This window comes from Capra hircus, chromosome 19 (genome assembly GCF_001704415.2).
Source record: "Capra hircus breed San Clemente chromosome 19, ASM170441v1, whole genome shotgun sequence".
In the NCBI taxonomy this organism is placed as follows: Eukaryota; Metazoa; Chordata; class Mammalia; order Artiodactyla; family Bovidae; genus Capra; species Capra hircus.
In genome coordinates this window covers 39279676-39299310 of record NC_030826.1, presented here as the reverse complement: position 1 = coordinate 39299310, position 19635 = coordinate 39279676, and the positions used below count along the sequence as shown (strand labels likewise).

At 48.9% G+C, this 19635-nt stretch overlaps 1 protein-coding gene across 1 annotated transcript in view; it reads left to right on the top strand.

The window, feature by feature from the left end:
- PLXDC1 (plexin domain containing 1) overlaps positions 1–19635 on the top strand; it is a 63088-nt gene that overhangs the window by 4914 nt on the left and 38539 nt on the right. Inside the window, exon 2 of the mRNA XM_018064992.1 lies at positions 2917–3095. Coding sequence (XP_017920481.1) covers positions 2917–3095 — 179 coding nt within the window. The remainder of the gene's footprint in view (positions 1–2916; positions 3096–19635) is intronic.

Sequence of the window (19635 nt, the reverse complement as noted above, 5' to 3'; positions counted from 1 at the left end):
CTTGCTGTGCCTGAGTGCAAACCCGCTCATGGACTGGTCACGTGACCTGGGTTTCCCAGTGTGTAAAATGGGTCTACCACAGCACCCCTCTCATGAGGCGATTGTGGAGATTAAATGAGTTAGTGGGTTTAAAACCCTGGGAATAGTGCCAGGACAGGGTAAGCATTCTCTAGAAGTGAGGTATTATTGTTATTACCCCTCACAGTGCGAACACTAGACTTGTTCGCTACTTGGGGTCATGCGTGGTGGAATGGATGAATACATGGCTAGTGGTGCTCTGGAAACTTCTCGCCATCACTCACAGGCAGGTCCCCTCATATGCAGAGGCAGGGGATGGGTGCTGGGAGGAGGGCAGAGCAGGTGGTAGCCGGGGGTTGGAGCCCACAGGAGGAGGACCCAGGCCTTCAGGCAAGTGTGTGTGTGTGCACATAGGCCCTTACATACGCACGTGCAAAGCCAGCTGTGCTGGCTGCTTCTGCAAGCTGAGGGAGTGATGTCCCATCCTAGTCAACTGGGTGTCAGGGAGACAGGTGCGGTGGGGGCTGGGAGGGCAAGATTCAGGGTTAGGTCAGGGTGGGGCAGGTTCTTGGTGACCACCTTCTCTGTCCTTTGGCCCTTCCCCTTTCTGGATACTTGGTCTCTGGTCCTGGCCCTGAGTCTTCTTACTTATAAAATCGTACTTTTGCTTCTTGCTGTGTGCTCATGGTGGCCTGTGCCATAGGCACAGTTGCCGTTCCCATTTTCTACTTCTACTTAGACGAGTAGACTGATGGGTCCAAGGTCACACAGCCTGTGGGTGTCAGGTGTGCCGTCCCTGGCCACACTTCTGGTGGGGCCCTCTCACCAGGCCTCGGGCCGCACCGTCCAGGCTCCTTCTGTCTCGGATGCAGGACTATGATGCCTGCAGATCCCTAGCAGCCCTTTCCGGGCCAGCTCAGCTCCTCTGCTTGTTCTGCACAAGCTCCTTTCCTGTTCTGGCTCCTGCCCAGGCCTGAGGGCTGCTTGCAGGAGGACCCAGGCAGCCCAGCACAAATAGTTCTGACTCCAGAGACAGCTGTGGGCCCCACCCGAGAGGGGCAAGACAGCCCTGCCGTGGGGTCTGAGCCACAGGCAGGCTGCCTTCCCATTATTGGGTTCAGGTCCATCTCAGCCAGTGGGCATCTTGGGGCAGGGGTCTGGAGACCACCCTTTCCCCATCTTCTCCAGAGCATCTGGTTGCAATTAGGGGCAGGGGAGTGAAAGGAGGCCGGCAAGGATCCAGCAGGCGCCAGCAGCCAAGAATGACTTAATTGGATAAAATGTCTAATGACAAACCAGAGCCCCACAGCAAAGAGTCCTGGCCCTAGCCCCAGGCCTGGTCCTGGCCAAGCCTTTTCTCAACCTCTGTCCTTGCTGGCTCCCAAGTTACCTCCAGTATCCTATTCTCAGTTGTGCAGTGATTGAGCACCCACTGTTTGCTAGGTACCAGGATGCACATTTACGGTAGGTGGCAGAGTCCTGGGGGAACCCAAGTCTACCAGGGAGACGGGCACATAGTTGGACCACTGGCGGGTGCTGCAGGAGAGAAGGCTACCCCGGGAGCTCTGGGGACCAGGTGGGGCAGGGCATCTGATACAGCACAGGCCTGAAACTGATGGAGGTCACAGGGAAGGTCGGCTCCTCCCATCTGGTGCATATACACGTCCATAATAGGTGTGGCAGTTGGAGAAACAGGATAAGACACATCTTTGTGGGCATCCATAACTCTTTTTCTGAAAGGGGAAAGCATGGTTTCTGTGTCATTTGGAATACATTCAATGACCAAGAGGGAACTGGAGAGAATATTGGGTTGAGGAGCGGCTGATGGATGGCCTGGGTGCAGCCGCTCTTCAATGCTGTGCTCACCGCAGACATTGCCAATTGATCGTGACCATCTTTCCTGCTAAACACAAATGGAGCCTCAGAATTCTTCCCAATTAGAGCGTTCCTGATTCTCACTAATCCATTGGAGGTGGCTTTTGAGATGAAACCCATTTGTTATCCTCAATGGATTTGTAAAGCTCCTTGTTTCATGGGGAAAGTGCACTACCTTGCTCAAGGTAGTGATAAGACTAAACAGTGCTCCCCACTATGGAGACATCTTCAGTTGTCACAGCCTGGGAGGAGGGGCTACTGGCATCGAGTGGGTAGAGGCCAGGAATGCTGCAAAAAAAAAAAATCCTGCAGTGCATGGGACAGTCCCCCACAACAAGGAATTATCCAGTTCAAAATGTCAGTGGTACCAAGGATGAGAAGCTCTGAACTAAAATAACTCTGCTCTCTGGCTTCTAGTCCCTGGAGTCCCTTGGAAGATGAGATTATGTGCCATTTCTGGCAGAGAAATAGGGAATTGGTTTGGAAAGTACTAGAGTGGTTGTTCTCACCCTTGTCTCCCTTGTTAGGTCCAGGGCTTTTCAAAAACTCTCCTGGGGATCATTCAAGTGTCCTCATGCACAGGCCACACCACAGACTAACTACATCAGAATCTCTGGGGTGGAGAACCCAGACACGAGGAATTTTTAAAGCTCCCCAGATGATTCTAGTGAGGTTGAGAATAATCAACCCTTTAGGGGCAGATCAGCCTGGGTTTGAAACTTATCTCCATCCCTGATCTGTTCTATGACCTTCTTTAACTTCTGTGAGCTGCTGATTCCTTTTCGAAAAATGGAGAGCATCAGATTTTCAGTGGAGGGCTGGAGTGAGGGCTCAAGCGTTCTGTATGCAAAGTTTGTGGGGTGGAGCTTGGTGCATGCTGGGTGTCTCCTGCCTTGGTGTCAGTGACCCCAGAGTCAATGATGGTATCAGAGGGGGTCAGGGCTTCTCAGAGTAAGTGGGCTGATCCCCCTCCTGGCCTTCACTCTGGCAGCCAGGACTCAGCTTTCTGTCCCTTTCTCCCAGGTCAGGATGCAGGCCGAGGCTCTGGAGGGGCCACCCAGGGAACCGCGTGGAGCTGGAATCGGAGAGCCCGAGAGAGCCCTGGCCAGGTGTCGGAGCTGGACAGGACTCAGCTGAGCCAGGACCTGGGTGGGGGCACCCTGGCCATTGACAAACTGCCGGATAACGGGACCAGGGTGGTGGTGAGTGCTGGAGGGACACAGAGGGGGAGGGAGGTGGTGGGGGGGGTCCCCAGGTGCCCCTTGTAAGCTTGTCAGAGCCACAAGTGTATCCTTTGGGGTCGATCCTGGAGGTCAGCATGGAGAGAGGGCTCCCAGGGGAGGCGATGGAAGCCTGGCCCAGCCTGGGTCAGAAAATCTTAGCATCTCAGAGCTTCACAGGCTGCCTACCTCCTTGTGGACTCAGAGAGGGGCAGTGACTTGCTCAAGGATGCACAGCATTACCACAGGGTTCAAGACACTGGACTCTTCCATGTCTTAGGGCCTCCACTAGAAGCAGAATGAAGGTGGCTATCACTAGTCACATTGACTGCCAGCTCTGGCCCTGTGCCTACTTCATTTCTGTACCATCTACAGACCACATGGCCTCAAAGGGTTAATGGTGTGACTGCTCAGCCCCAGGGCAGGACACTCTGAGCAGAGAAGGCAATTAGGGTGGTGCAGCTGAAGAAAACCTCCTCTGCCTGGGGCAGTCCTGGGGCTGGTGTAGCAGGGAAGACCTGGAGACTGCAGTAGAAGAGCTGATGGGGGCTTCTGTGTCTGGGAGAATCTGTAATTGCGTGTGTGTCTGAGGGTTACTGTGTATTATGTACCTTTGCCTGTGTGTCTGTCACCGTGGGCTGCTGTGTCTGTGATGAGTGTGAGTGTATGAGAGAGACTGTAGGAGCATGGGTGTGAGCGGAGGCAGCCACGGCTGCAAGTGAATAGGGTGGATTCTCAGGCGGCAGAAAAACTACGGAAGGAGAAGCAACAAGAGGATGGGCATTTCTTTATGTGTCAATAACTCGTTTTTTAAATCCAAGACACGCACGCAATCAAAAAGGTCAAATAGTGCTGAAGTCAGAAAATAAAACACAGCAGTCCGCCCCTCCGCTCTGGACCTGCCCACTCCTTGCTCAGAATATGGCACTTTGAGCCTTTTACCTGGCTTTTACCTCCATGTTCCTAAGTAATTTGCTTATGCAGCTGCCTCTTGATAAATCTGTTTAGACATTATATGTTGATTGCCCATTGTGTAGATGAAGATTCACCTTCTGTATACTCCCCCAAACGTGGTTTAATGCTCTCAATATTGTTAAATCCATAGGCTCTGCTTTTTATCTTTATCAGGTAAATATTGTTCACCACTAAGCCAATCAGGGCACTATCATTGTTTCCTTTCTTGCATCATTTTTGCTTTTCCTACCTCCCACCCCCACCTATTGCACTAACAGTACATGTACTTTTTTTTTAATTAATTTTTTTTTTAATCTTTTGACTTCACTGCACAGCATGTGGGCTCTTAGTTCTCTGACTAATAATCAAATCCACATCTCCCTGCAATGGGAGCACTGAGTCTTAACCACTGGACCACCAGGAAAGTCCATAGCTCTGTATTCTTAAGCATTCACTGGCCTCAAACATAATTTTTGGTATGGTCAAACCTGTCTTTTTTTTTTTGGAATCTCTCTCCTGTTGTCACGCTGCTCCAACCTGGCCTGGTGCTCGCCTGCCTGCCCGCAGCCATCCTGGAACTCCCTAATCTCTCTCTTCACTGGGTGCCCTGTCCTCTTGATCCTGTGTCTTTTCTTTCCTGCTTTGCTCCCTCATTTGTTTAGCTTCCTGAGAAAGGTTATAGAAGAAGAGAAATTCTTTGGAGAACTTGCACGTCTGAAAATGCCTTTATTCTATCCTCGCACTTGATTGATGGTTTGGCTGAATATAGAATTCTAGATTAAAAATAATCTTCCTTCACGAGTTTGCAGGCATCTCACATGGTCGTCTGGCTTCTGATGTCACTGTTGAGAGGTCTGATGTCGTGCTTAGGCTCATTGTAGATAACTGCTTTCCCAGAAGCTCTCAGAGTGTTACCTTAAGTTAACCCCAGCCTTCTAAAAGTGTCTGTCCTGTCTTTCTCTCTCACAGCTCTGGACAGTTGACGGGCTATTTCAACCCAAACACTTATATTCACCAGTTCTGGAAAATCTTGTTTTATTGCTTTGACTATCTTCTCTGTACTACATACTCAGTTCTTTCTTCCAGATCCCTTGGTTAGATGTCCATCTAGGGAATTGATTCCCAAACTTTCTTCTCTCTTCTGTTGTCTATCCCTTTGCATGTTTTGTTGCCTGTTAGTTGGCTTGTAAGTGTTGTTGTTGATCCACTTTCTGGGATTTTCTTTCTTTCTTTCTTTCTTTTTTTTAGTATTTATTTATTTGGCTTTGCTGGGTCTTAGTTGCAGCCCATGGGATCTTTGCTCTTTAGTCGCAGCATGCAAACTCTTAGCTGCAGCATGTGGGATCTAGCTCCCTGACCAGGGATCAAACCCCTGCCCTCTGCATTGGGAACACAGAGTCTTAGCTACTGGACCATCAGGGAAGCCTCCTCGACCTTATTTTCTACTATCATATTTTTCGTTTCCATGAGCTATTTATTCTTTTCTTTAAAAAAATAGTCTCCTATGGTTCTTGTGTCATGGATGTAATAGCTTTTCTAAGGATATTTTTTGAATTTTAATATTTTTTTCCTGCAGCATTTCTTTCTTTCTTTCTGTTTTTTAAAAGAGTTTAATGTAGGAACAGTATACACAGAGGGGCCAGGAGTGGGCAGGGTGAAGGAAGAGAAGATGTTAGGAGAAGCTGCAGCAGGGAGCAGCTAAAATTGTGCACGTGAGCCTGAGCTGGCAGGGAGAGAGGCTCCTCAGAGGAGGGGGAGCTGTGCCACTCTGCCACAGGGGCTGCTGGACCAGGCACACCAGTGTGCGTGGGAGAGGAACCCAGCCTCTCTGCAGCCTGGTACGGAGGGAGCAGGGTAACACATGCTCTGAACTGTCTTTCTGCATTGTTTCTGTGACTTATTTTTCCCTTTACCTCAGCCTCCGATGTGGCTTGGCACCATTACTGATCCTGTCTTTATTTAAAACGTTAACCTTTTGTTCCTCGTGGACGTTTGGGCATCAGTTGAACTAATTAATTTGATTTTAAAAATATATGGCATTAAAATATTCTCTTGATGGCTGAGTTTGTTGATGCCACTTATCAACAAAATTATTTACAAATTTTTTTATTGGAGTCTTGTTGATTTACAATGTTGTGTTAGTTTCAGGTATGTGTGTGTGTTCGTTGCTCCATCGAGTCTAACTCTTTGCGACCCATGGACTGTAGCCCACTGGGCTCTTCTGTCCATGGAATTCTCTAGGCAAGAATACTGAAGTGGGTTGCCATTCTCTCCTCTAGGATATCTTCCCTACCCAGGGATTCAACCCAGGTCTCCTGCATTGCAGGCAGATTCTTTACCATTTGAACCACCAGGGAAGCCCAGCTCTAGGTGTGTATACAGCATAGTGGTTCAGTTATACATACATATTTTCATTCTTTTTCGGATCCTTTTCCCATATAGGTTATTACAGAACACTGAGTAGAGTTCCCTGTGCCATCGTAGGTCCTTGTTGATTACCTATTTTATATCTAGTAGTTTGTCTGTGTGTTAATCCCAAGCTCCTAATTTACCCCTCCCCACCATGTTTCCCCTTTGGTCCCCATAAATTCATTTTTTAAATCTGAAAGTCTGTTTCTGTTTTGTAAATAAGTTCTTTTCGCTGGTGCCATTTTAAGGGTTAGACCGGAAGTCGGGGCCTCCCTCACCTCACCCTAATACCAATCCTGACGTGGAGCCTCAGAGAAGGCAGTCCCATTCACTTCCCATCCTGCCCTGTCTTCTTCATCCAGCAGAACCATGGAGCCATGGTGGGGTGATGGGACGGAGGGCCAGGGCAGGGGAGGCACCCTGAGGAAGGGAACGCCTGGAGGCTCACTCCTCCCCCAACCTCCAGCTTTGTTGGGCCATCAGTTAAAGAACTGGTATTTGCTCTGGGCCAGACACCACGGTCAGAGGACCATGGCCCAGTTTGGGCAGAGAGGCCCTTGCGGAAGAGAGCCACAGAGACGTGGCCTTCTGGAAGCAATTGTCTGTGGGCGTTCGGAAAGGGCAGTGGGGATCGTTAAGAGCCAGTATGGATTCAATAACCCCAGAGCCTAAAAAACAACATAAATTCTCGGGCTCCACCCGGAACTGACTGGTTGAGAAACACTGCAGCTGTCCCCCCATATGATACTGATGGTTCTCTACGTGTGGGAACTTCTGAGCTATAACATTCCACGCCCATTTTAAAATCCATTACCAGACTGATCACCGGAAGGGGAGGCTTTCTCAGGTGCCATGCGTCTGTACTTGATCACAAGACTTCCACTACCCTGGGGGCTTTGTGGCCCCCTCCACACATCAGGAGTCCACACGAAGGAGGACTTCTCGGTGGTCTGATGGTTAAGACTCCGTGCTTCTACTGCAGGGGGCAGGGGTTCTATTCCTGGTTGGGGAACTAAGATCCCCCATGTCATTTGGTGCAGCCAGAAGGAAAAAAAAAGAGTCCACGTGAAGGAGCACGGCCCCACCCTGGAAAGCCCCTCTGACTGCAGTAGACGTGTCCCTAGCTCTGCCCAGAAGATTGGAAAATCAAACTTCTAGATGAGACTTCTCTGACAGTCGGAAGAGAGTTCAGATGTCAGATTAGGAACCAGAAGCCCTCCTCTGTAGGCTGGATGATAGGTGGCCTCAGGCCGGATGAAACTTCCAGGACAAATATAAATCCTGGCACTTCAGCTTAAGATCAGGTGGGAGAGATGTGGCTTAGCAGCAGTTCATGAGGAAAAGAGTTGGAGCTCCTCACTGCTTGTGGGCTGGGATGAGTCAGGAGTGTGGAGTGGCTGCCAAGGACGGAGGTGGGAGCCAGCTGTGTTCATGGAAACCCACAGAAACCCCGGCGACAAGGGTTGGGGCTCTGGGAATCCTGTGGTGGGGAGGGAGGGTGTTTCTTGCCTTGACCATGGCTGAGGGGCTTGTGTCCCGTTTCAGATGGTTATGTAGAAACCAGAGTAGTCTGAATGGTTGAAGGAGCCTGGAGTATTTAGCCCGCAATAGAGAAACTTCTAGATGTGGCTGTTTTCTAATAGCTGCAGGGTTGGGGCAGAGGGAAAGGATTATTTTTCTCTATAGCTCATATCCCTTCCTGTATGGAATTATCTGTTTATTTGTATTGCCTCTCTTTCCCTGAAACCGAGGCACATGTGATCTGAGATTGTCTTATCACTCTGTCGCCAGTGCCTGGCCCACAGTGGGCGTTCCTCCTTGGAAGGAACAAAGGAGGCAGGGATTTCCCATCTCCAGAGGCCTTGAAAGACAGGGTTGGTGAAGAGAAGAGGTTTTGCCCGGGGTGAGTCGTTGGATGTACTGGCCTCAAAGGACCCAACTCTACTAACTTCTGGGTTCCCACACACGTAAGACAATGTCAGTGCTTATATACCCTGTACGCACCGGAACACATGTACACGCACTGCGATCTGGCGTGGGGGCCTCGTGCCTGAATCCTCAGAGAGGTCTGTGCTCCATTCCTACCTGGCCTTGAACCCATTAGGCCTTGCCCTGAGCAGCGCTCAGTGGAGAATGGTAATGACTGCCTCTCTTCAGCACAGCCAGACCTCCACACCCCCCGGGCTGTGTGCTCACCCTACCCTGGACAGCAGGCCCTCTTGAGGTGTCCCAGGAAGGGGCCCAGAGAGGCCTGCTTCTCCTGTGTCTCAGCATCTCTGAGAGCTGGATTCTCCTTGTCCAAAGGAAACTCCATCTTGGCAGCAGAGGGCTGAGCGAGAGGGAAGTGGCAGAAAGGGGACATTTCAGCAAGCTTGATTTGGTCTGCTTCAGAAAGTTCTCTTCGGCCTCCACAGGACAACATTTCCACCATTTATCCACATCACAGTCTGTTCTGTGCCAAAAGGAACCAGACTCTGGTTCCTGGCACCTGGGCTACCATCCCTTTTGTCCCCACCCCCACCACCCCACCCAGGAGCCCCCTCATTTCCCTTCATGGCTCCTTAGTCCGCCCTCCTGGCCCCGGCTTCCCTGCTGGCCCAGCTCCCTCACCTCAGCCTGTCTGCCCAGCCCCCATTCCAGACCTTCTCTGCCCAGCCCCACCGCCCCCACCCCCATCTTCCTGTCTCACTCCTTTGGCCTCACCCCTTCTTCCTAGTCCCTTCTGCACAGCACCTCCTGCCTGGCCACCTTGCCACAATGCTCCTTCAACTCGGACCTCTTGCTTTGGAAACTTTGAGGCGTCTGGCCTGTGTTCCCAGGGTGGACTCAGAGCCATCTCCTTGGATTTTATTCCCACGCCCACTCTGCCACCATCTACCATCCTATTTCCCCGTGGAAATAGGATTCTTGTCTAGACTCAAGCTTTCCAGAGATTTTCCACCAAGGCCAATCCTGAGGCCCTGGGGACACTGGAAATTTTATAGGGGAGGGAGGGATTGGGGAAGGCTGTAGTGCTAAGTCAGAAATCTGGGAAGAGGCACAGTTTATCCTCCAAGAGGCTGAAGGGGAATATCTTCAAACCTGGGGATTTCCAAATCCAAATGAAGGGTTTTCTTGGTTCTGTGGTTCATGTCTGGTACACAGTTTGGGAGGAACCAAGTTTAAGAGCATTCAGATTTGGGAGTTCCCCCGTAATAGAACAGTTTTACTCCATAACAGAAAATTCTGACTCCCCACCTCTCACCCCAGTATTCCCCCTGGCCTCCCTTCCCTGAATTCCTCTCCTCTCTCTCTGACCCAAGCAAAACTTCCCAGCTCATCTGACCGCCCTGGCAAGCCTAGGAATGCTGAGGAACTCTGCAGCTGGGCAGGACCACAGCATTCAAGACAGTTGGGCAGCAAGAGGGACAAGTGGGTGCATCTGCCTGGTTTCTACACTCGCCCAAAGGAAGCTGTTCCCCAAATGAAACCTCTAGAAGGCCCCCTCCCCAGACCTGAGGGCCTAGGGAAGACAGGACAGACAGACTCGAAGCAGGGACACAAGAAGAGCCCCAAGCAATGGCTCAGGGAAGAACCCAGGCACGCCAGTGCCTGCACTCAGGGGCAGGGGTGGGGTGAGGAGGCTGCTAGGGGAAGACTCCTGAGGGTAGAGGGTGACGTGGGTGGAAGGAAAGTTGTGAGCTGAATTGCAAAGAGAGAGAAAATAAGAGATATTGTGAAAAGGAGGCGTGTCCTGAGAGGTGAAAGATGGAGTCCGGACATTCAATCCAGCGCTGCGGAAAGCGTACCACCGTCCTGGCCTCCCATCTGGCATGCACCAGCGGCAGACCTTGGGCCGGGCACTTATAAAACCTTCAGTTAATGAACGTGGCATTTCAAACCCGTACTAGCTTCAGATTTCTCAAATGGAGTGGGTAGGTACTGATCTTACAAAGTTGAGACTCAAAAGCAAAATGCCAGGCACTTGATGGGTTCTCAGTCGGGGATGTCTCCCCTGCGTGGCTCGGTAAGTGTGCCACAGCGCCATCTGCTGGCTGCTCAGCCTAAGGCGGTCCGCCTCCCACGCAGGTCCCTTTTGTTGACCCTTTCTCTTTCCCTTCAGCCGGCTAGTTGGTTGGTCGGTCGGTTGGTTGGTTTTCTTTCTTTTTTGTCGAGGTGAAATTCACATTAAGAAATTAACCATTTTAAAGTGAAGTGCGTTTAACATGCCCACGGTGTTGTGCAACCATCATCTCTATCTAGTCCCAAAACATTTTCATCCCCCAAAAGGAAACCCTGGATGTAGGCTGTCGCTCCACAGCCCCCGCCTCCAGTCCCAAGTAACCCCCAATCTGTGTTCTCTTTCTATGAATTTACCTGTTCTGCATAGTTCATATATAAATGAAATACCATATATGATCTTTCATGTCTTGTTTCTTTCCCCTGGCATAATGTTTTCACGCTATCCATTTTATGCCTGAATAGTGTCTTCCATTACATGGATATACCACAGTTTTGTTCATCTGTTCCTTAGTTGATAGACATTTAGGTTTCCTCCTTTTGGCTATTGTGAACAGCGCTGCTGTGAACATGTATACCTGTACTTGTTAGAGTACATATTTTCAGCTCTTTGTGGTATATACCTAGAAGTGAAATTGCTGAGTCATAGTGTAATTCTATGCTAAACTCTTTGAGGAACTGCCAGACTGTTTTCCACAGTGACTGAACCATATTACATTCCCACCAGCAATGTATGAGGGTTCCCATTTCTCCACATCCTTGCCAACATTTGTTCTTTCTCTCTCTCTTTTTTTTAAATTATAGCATCCTAGTGGGTGCGATCTAGTATCTCACTATGGTTTTGCTTTGTGTTTCCCTAATGACCTAAATCAAATCCCTTATGATTATACAGTGGAAGTGAGAAATGGATTTAAGGGACTAGATCTGATAGACAGAGTGCCTGATGAACTATGGACGGAGATTTGTGACATTGTACAGGAGACAGGGATCAAGACCATCCCCATGGAAAAGAAATGCAAAAAAGCAAAATGGCTGTCTGGGGAGGCCTTACAAATAGCTGTGAAAAGAAGAGAAGAGAAAAGCAAAGGAGAAAAGGAAAGATATAAGCATTTCAATGCAGAGTTCCAAAGAATAGCAAGGAGAGATAAGAAAGCCTTCCTCCACGATCAATGCAAAGAAATAGAGGAAAACAACAGAATGGGAAAGACTAGAGATCTCTTCAAGAAAATTAGAGATACCAAGGGAACATTTCATGCAAAGATGGGCTCGATAAAGGACAGACATGGTATGGACTTAACAGAAGCAGAAGATATTAAGAAGAGGCGGCAAGAATACACAGAAGCACTGTACGAAAAAGAGCTTCACGACCCAGATAACCATGATGGTGTGATCACTCACCTAGGGCCAGACATCCTGGAATGTGGAGTCAAGTGGGCCTTAGAAAGCATCACTACGAAGAAAGCTAGTGGAGGTGATGGAATTCCAGTTGAGCTATTTCAGATCCTGAAAGATGATGCTATGAAAGTGCTGCACTCAATATGCCAGCAAATTTGGAAAACTCAGCAGTGGCCACAGGACTGGAAAAGGTAAGTCTTCATTCCAATCCCAAAGAAAGGCAATGCCAAAGAATGCTCAAACTACCGCACAGTTGCACTCATCTCACACGCTAGTGAAGTAATGCTCAAAATTCTCCAAGCCAGGCTTCAGCAGTACGTGTACCGTGAACTTCCAGATGTTCAAGCTGGTTTTAGAAAAGACAGAGGAACCAGAGATCAAATTGCCAACATCCACTGGATCATGGAAAAAGCAAGAGAGTTCCAGAAAAACATCTATTTCTGCTTTATTGACTATGCCAAAGCCTTTGACTGTGTGGATCACAATAAACTGTGGAATATTCTGAAAGAGATGGGAATACCAGACCACCTGACCTCCCTCTTGAGAAACCTATATGCAGGTCAGGAAGAAACAGTTAGAACTGGACATGGAACAACAGACTGGTTCCAAATAGGAAAAGGAGTACGTCAAGGCTGTATATTGTCACCCTGCTTATTTAACTTATATGCAGGGTACATCATGAGAAACACTGGGCTAGAAGAAGCACAAGCTGGAATCAAGATTGCCGGGAAAAATATCAATAACCTCAGATATGCAGATGACACCACCCTTATGGTAGAAAGTTAAGAGGAACTAAAAAGCTTCTTGAAAGTGAAAGAGGAGAGTGAAAAAGTTGGCCTACAGCTCAACATTCAGAAAACGAAGATCATGGCATCTGGTCCCATCACTTCATGGGAAATAGATGGAGAAACTGTGGAAACAGTGTCAGGCTTTATTTTGGGGGACTCCAAACTCACGGCAGATAGTGACTGCAGCCATGAAATTAAAAGACGCTTACTCTTTGGAAGGAAAGTAATGACCAAACTAGATAGCATATTGAAAAGCAGAGATATTACCTTGCCAACAAAGGTCCATCTAGTCAAGGCTATGGTTTTTTCAGTGATCATGTATGGATGTGAGAGTTGGACTGTGAAGAAGGCTGAGTGCCGAAGAATTGATGCTTTTGAACTGAGGTGTTGGAGAAGACTCTTGAGAGTCCCTTGGACTGCAAGGAGATCCAACCAGTCCATCCTAAAGGAGATCAGTCCTGGGTGTTCATTGGAAGGAATGATGCTGAAGCTGAAACTCCAATACTTTGGCCACCTCATGCGAAGAGTTGACTCATTGGAAAAGACTCTGATGCTGGGAGGGATTGGGGGCAGGAGGAGAAGGGGACGACCCAGGATGAGATGGCTGGATGTCATCATGGACTCGATGGACATGAGTTTGAGTGAACTCCGGGAGTTGGTGACAGACAGGGAGGCCTGGCGTGCTGTGATTCATGGGGTCACAAAGAGTCGGACATGACTGAGCGACTGAACTGAACTGAACTGAACTGAATAACTAATGATATGAGCTTCTTTTCTTGTGCTTGTTGGCCATTTGTATATTTTCTTTGGAGAAATGTCTACTTATGTCCTTTGCCCATTTATTTTTCTTTTGCCCATTTGAAAAACTGGGTGATTTGTCTTTTTGTCTTAGGCAGGTTTCTTAACCTCTCTGAGCCCATTTCTTCATTGTTACATGAGGATGCTCTTGCCTAATAGCAAAGGTGTCTAACCTACACTAACCTACATAAAAGGGCCCGGGGTTGGGAATGACAGACATTAGCTGACTCTGAATTAGGCTCTGGTTAAGTGACCAACCATCTGTGCTTTCCCGAGATGGTGCTGTTTTTGGCATTGAATGTCCAGCATCCTGGGAGACCCCTCAGTCTCAGGCACATTGGGACAGTGGGCCATCTTGATCTGGTCCCAATATGGTAAATAGTGTGTATCTTTGCTGCATTGTCACTCTAAACCTCGGTTTCCTCACCTAAATGTCTCATAGAGTTTTCATAAAAATCAGTTGAGCTAATTGGCTGAAAAGTTAATCAGAAAGGTCTAGGAAAAATGAGTAGTGGTTTCTCCCCAGATCTTAGCTGGAAGTACAAAAATGGGACCCCAGCCACAAAGGAGGATTTCCTGGCCTTGAAGCTTTAGGGGCTACTCTTCATATTATCACAATTACTCATTGTATAGTGGGAGCTTGTTAGGAATGCAGTTGCTCAGGCCCCTCAGACCTGCAGAAACAGAATCTGACTCCCAGGTGATTCTTATGCACATTAAAACTTCAGAAGCACTGCTTTATCAGAGGCTTTGAAGCAGGGATGATAATTCCAGATATGAAAAGTGTATCAACAAATTCATCAGAGTAGTATTTAAAATAGAAAAATAGAGCATAAAAACTGGAAACTATCTAAGTGCTCCTGAATAAGGAGATAGTTAAGAAAATTATGTGTTTTCTTCTGAGTAGATGGTCATGACTCATTTACAAATGATTGTTAAAAGACCATGTTCAGCATCAGAAACTGCTTCAGATAGCATGAAACATGACAGAAGCCGTCCACACAACTGGGTAGTCAGCAGGATTATAGCCACGTGAAATTACATCCAGATGAAAAAGACTAGAAGGAAATATGCCAGAATGGGACCAGGTGATGGGTGGAGGAGGCCTTTTTTTTGTTGTTGTTGTTGTTCCTTGTTGTTTTAATTCTCTATGGTTACATGAAATATATTGATGCTGTCAAAATCTCTGGTTGACTGATAGATACTCCTCCAAAAGCCCACATATTGAATCAGTGTCAGGATAAGATGATTCTTCCATTTCCATGAAGTGTCAGGGGGTATTAAAAAATACTTTGTCTAGAAAGCCAGTTCACACCCTCTTTCCAAGCCTGGTCCAAACCCCTCTTTCAGCACCTTCTCAGGTCAGCCTCATGCACCCTGACACCTCTTTACCCATATGGTCTTCAGCACCATATCAAAGCCTCTTTGTCTAGCCTGGGTCTCTCCCTTTCCAGGCTAGCCCATGGGACCTACTTTCTGCAATTCTGTGATGACAATGTTCCATGTGGTTTATTTCAGTCTGAGGCTTGAATGCCTCAAGAGGGCAGATCGAGGTTATTATGTAGGTGCATGAGGTGAGGGAGACTAAAGGAGCCCTCCCTGAGAGCTGGCCTCACTCCCCGGCCTTACATTTCATCCACTCAATGACAAAGGTCAGTATAGTCAAAGTTGTGGTTTTTCCATTAGTCATGCATGAATGTGAGAGCTGGACAGTAAAAAAGGCTGAGCACCAAAGAATTGTTGCCTTCAAACTGTGGTGCTGGAGAAGACTCTTGAGAGTCCTTTGGGCAGCAAGGAGATGAAACCAGTCAATCCTAAAGGAAATCAGTCCTGAATATTCATTGGAAGCACTGATACTGAAGCTGAAGCTCCAATACCTTGGCTGCCTGATGCAAAAAGCCGACTCATTGGAAAAGACCCTGATGCTGGGAAAGACTGAAGGCAGGAGGAGAAGGGGACGACAGAGGATGAGATGGTTGGATGGCATCACTGACTCAATGGACATGAGTTTGAGCAAGCTCTAGGTGTTGGTGAAGGACAGGGAAGCCTGGCATACTACAGTCAATGGGATCACACAGAGTTGGGCACAACTGAGCGATTGAACAACAACACTCCAGGAAGCAAGTGTGTCTAATACTATCTGGGAACAGAGACCTAAAGTGCTGGGCAAAGGTTGCACAGCTAGTGAGTGGCAGAGCCAGGATGAGGACTCAGGTCTTTCAGTCCTCGGAGACCTCAGAGACAGAAACGAGTGACATGTTGGTCCATACAGAGGGCACGTCTTGACCAGAGCTTTTCAAACTTTATTGTGCCAAATAATGCCCTGGGAAGCTTGGGTAAATGTGGATTTTGATCCAGCAGTTTCAGGGTTGCGTCTGGATTCTGCAGCTGGCACTACTGGTAAAGAACCCGCCTGCCAATGCAGGATACATAAGAGATGTGGGTTCATTCCCTGGGTGGAGAAGATTTCCTGGAGTAGGAAATGGCAACCCACTTCAGTATTCTTACCTGGAGAGTCCTGTGGACAGAGGAGCCTGGCGGGCTACAGTCTATAGCGTCGCAAAGAGTCAGACACGACTGAGGTGATTTAGCACACACGCACCTGGATTCTGCATTTCTGGTGAGCTCTCAGGTGAATCTGAAGGTGCTGGTCCCTGGGCCACACTTTGAGTAGCAGGGATCTAGAAAACATTTCCATTGGCCTTGGAAGGCCTCCTAGAGCTGTGGAGGCAGGCAGTGGGATACCCAGTAATCCCCTCAGCATGTCTTGGGTTGGACCCAGCTGCCTGGCCCACCATTCTAACCAGCTCGGCCAGCCTGGCTTCTTCAACAGGCCCTGCAGGGTGCACTTGGTCGCCTGCCCCAGCATTTCCACCTGCCAGTTGGCTGGCAGGTGATGGGCTGATGGTGACAGCTTAGCCAGAGTTTTTGTCCAGAAACGGCTTGAGCTCAGCCAAGGTAAATGCTGCCCCGCTGTCAGAAATGAAGTGCCTGGCAGGCTCCCAGCATGAATAATTGAGGCAGAAGAGACACTGAAACAGCAGGCGCTGAAGATGGAGCTGGGGATGGTTTTGAGGAGGCAGCCTCCACAATCAAGACCTTTCCTGGAAAGGTTCAACAGATTCATCATAACAGCTCCCACTTTTCAAACCCCTACTGTGGCTGCTGGGTTAAGAGCTGTATGTGTTATGTTTTGTCTAATTCTTGCAAGAGCTCTGTGAGAAAGGTTACTGATGAGGGAACTGATGCTCAGAGGGGAGAGGAGTGTGTGGCACCAACTATTATATAGTGAGGCTAGTTGTTGAACTTGGGGCTGCTAACTCCACAGCCCCAGCCCTTGATCCTAGAAGAGTCGTTTTCAAGTTGCAGTCCACAGAACCCTAAGGGTTCCCAGAGGTACCTCGGGGGCCACCGTGGATGGAGGGTGGTAAAGAGGGAAATAGAACAGCAGGCTGGGTTCCAGGCCTTCTCTTTTCTCCCTGCAGAGTGCTTTACTTTGATGTAATTTATGTATTGCGCCGCCATGGAAGGTTAATTGGAAGAAAAGGTTTCATGGCCAAAAAAGTTTGAAAGCCACGTCATGCTGCTTCCCCAAATGAATGTGGTTTACCCACTGGGGCTTCTTGCAGGCATTTCAAGGAAACACAGTTCCCTCTGGCGGACTTGCCAAGTGGTCTGGCTTGTGCTGTGCTCTCTGCCCTTCTGTAGTGTCAGGTCACCCCCATCACAGCTTCAAGCCTCTGGCCACAGTGCCTGGAAGGCTGCCCTCCGAGGCAACAGGTCCACCCCACAGATAGCAGGTCAAATGCAGTGTCAGCTGTGAAGTGTGTGAATTCCTCAGGTGAGTTCACTGCCAGGCAAGCCTCTAAGTCCTTTTCCTTTGTTGTGCCCAGTCACTTCAACTGTGTCTGACTCTTTGTGACCCCATGGACTGTAGCCCGCCAGGCTCCTCTGTCCATGGGATTATCCCAGGAAAAATACTGGATTGGGTTGCCATTTCCTCCTCCAGGGGATCTTCCCGACCCAGCGATCAAACCTGCAGCTCCTGCATTGGCAGGCAGGTTCTTTACCACTGAGCCACCTGGGCAGTCCTTTCAGGAGACATATCTATGTGGAAAACAGTGAAGAAGGCTTCGGACTGAGTGGCCTGAGGAGGCCATTTAGAAGCTTGTATTAATTAGGATACAGATTCAGCTGTTGTAAAAATGACCAACTGACAAGGTACTTGGACATGAAAGAGGTTTATTCCTCTCTTCCATGTAATAGTGTGAGCATAAGTAAGCAGGAGTTGCTGAAGTGTTTCTATGGTGTTAGACACCCAGCTTCCCTCTACAACATTTATCTCTCATGTTATGGTCCAAAATGGCTGTTTCAGCTCCTGCCATCACATCTGCATCCCAGCCAATGGAAACTAAGAAAGGTGAGAGCCTCTTCATTCCTATTGAGGGGAATCATTCTTCTCATCTTCCGTTGGTCAGACATAGTCATATAGCTACATGTAGCTGTAAGGAGGGCAGGGAAATGCGATCTAGCCGGATGCCCATGTGTCTAACAAAAACTGAGCGATTCTGCTACTGAAGGAAGGAGAGGAGGAGGATTACTGGGAGACAGTTTTCAGGGTCTACCATGAGTGGACTTGCACCATCAAAACTGCAGGCCGCTGGCACATGCTAAGGGACCTGCAGTGGCAGACAGGAAGCACCCCCATGGCTGGTGAATCCCAAGCCACCACCAAGCCCAGAGGCCAGTGGCGACTGCCTTTGTAGAAGGAAAAACATGGCAGCCAAGGAAAAGTTCTCCCAGAAATTTAGTTTCTCATTTCTCTCTTTCCATGCAGATTCTTGCTATCTATGCTGGTGAAGGACTCTCTGGGCTATCCCTCAAAATCCTTCCTCTGATCACCCCTAGAGCACAACTGTTCTCTTTAGGGCTCTTTTGGTTCCAAGGAGCCATTCAAGCTGTCTTGGGTAAGGTTATAGAGAGAGTTCAGAGACCTGCCATGGGATTCATGGGCTAGAGATGAAGCCTGACCTTCCAGCCTGACCTCGGACCTAGAAAGCCATCAGGAACCAGGACTGCTTTTTCTGTCTTTTGAGACCCTCCTCAACTCGGTCTCTTTTTCACTTATCCAACACATATTCACTGAAGCCCCATGTGAGGGCTGGCTTCCTTCTCCTTTCTGCGGAACAGCAGTCACACTTAGGAGAAGGCCCTGATTACAACAGAGGCCCTGTGCTCCTCACTTGCTGCTCTGCTGCCCTCTCAGTCATGTGACCGAGTACACGTCCTCTGGGTCTATTGTTGTGGCTTTTGGTCAGGCGGCAGCATGGGGAACCTCCCTGCCCAGGAATTGAACCCGTGCTGCCTGTGTTGGAAATGCAGAGTCTTAACCACTGGACTACCAGCACCTGCTTTGAGTCTGAGCAGGTGGGATCCGGGTTTCCTTACATGGCCTGAAAGCATCTCCCTCGTAGCTTCACTTCCTTGGAGAAGAGCTTGAGGAATTAGGCGACTTCCTTCCTTCCTTCCCTCCCTCCCTCTCTCCTTTCCTCTTTTGACAGAGAACTGTTTTTCTCATCCTCTCCCCTTGCCTGCATCTCAAATTCCTCCTACCCTGCCCCACTCCAGACAGGAATACAGCCCAAGGGATGTGCTTCAAGCTGCACTGTACCAATTCAGGTCTTTTGACTGGAAGGGCCTCCTCAAGTGATGGTACGAGCGTCTGGGGAGGAGAAGACGGGGAGCTGGAGGCACCTTCCCCTGTGCCTGATGTCCTGCCTGTGGGAATGCTGTCCAGAGACTTGCTTCCTTCACAAGTGGCGCTTGTGTCTGTCAGCTGCCATCAGTGATGGGGGAGGATGCCGTCCTTGTTGGAGCTTCAGCTTCAGCATCAGTCCTTCCAGTGAATATTCAGGGTTGATTTCCTTTAGGACTGGTTCGATCTCCTTGCTGTCAGTTCAGATGTGCCATTGGAAGGCTTCTTGGGAACTCCAAGAATGAGCTGACCCTGTCCCAGGATCCCGCAGTAGCACACAGCCTCCTCAGCGGAGCAGCGCTGGCTAGGGTGGTGGGCTGTTTGTCCTTCATGGGCAGAGGACTCAGAGTAACAGGCTGGTGAGACACATCCCCAGTCACCCCACCCTTTGCCTCTTAGGTGACATAGCAAGAGATGTGTCAGC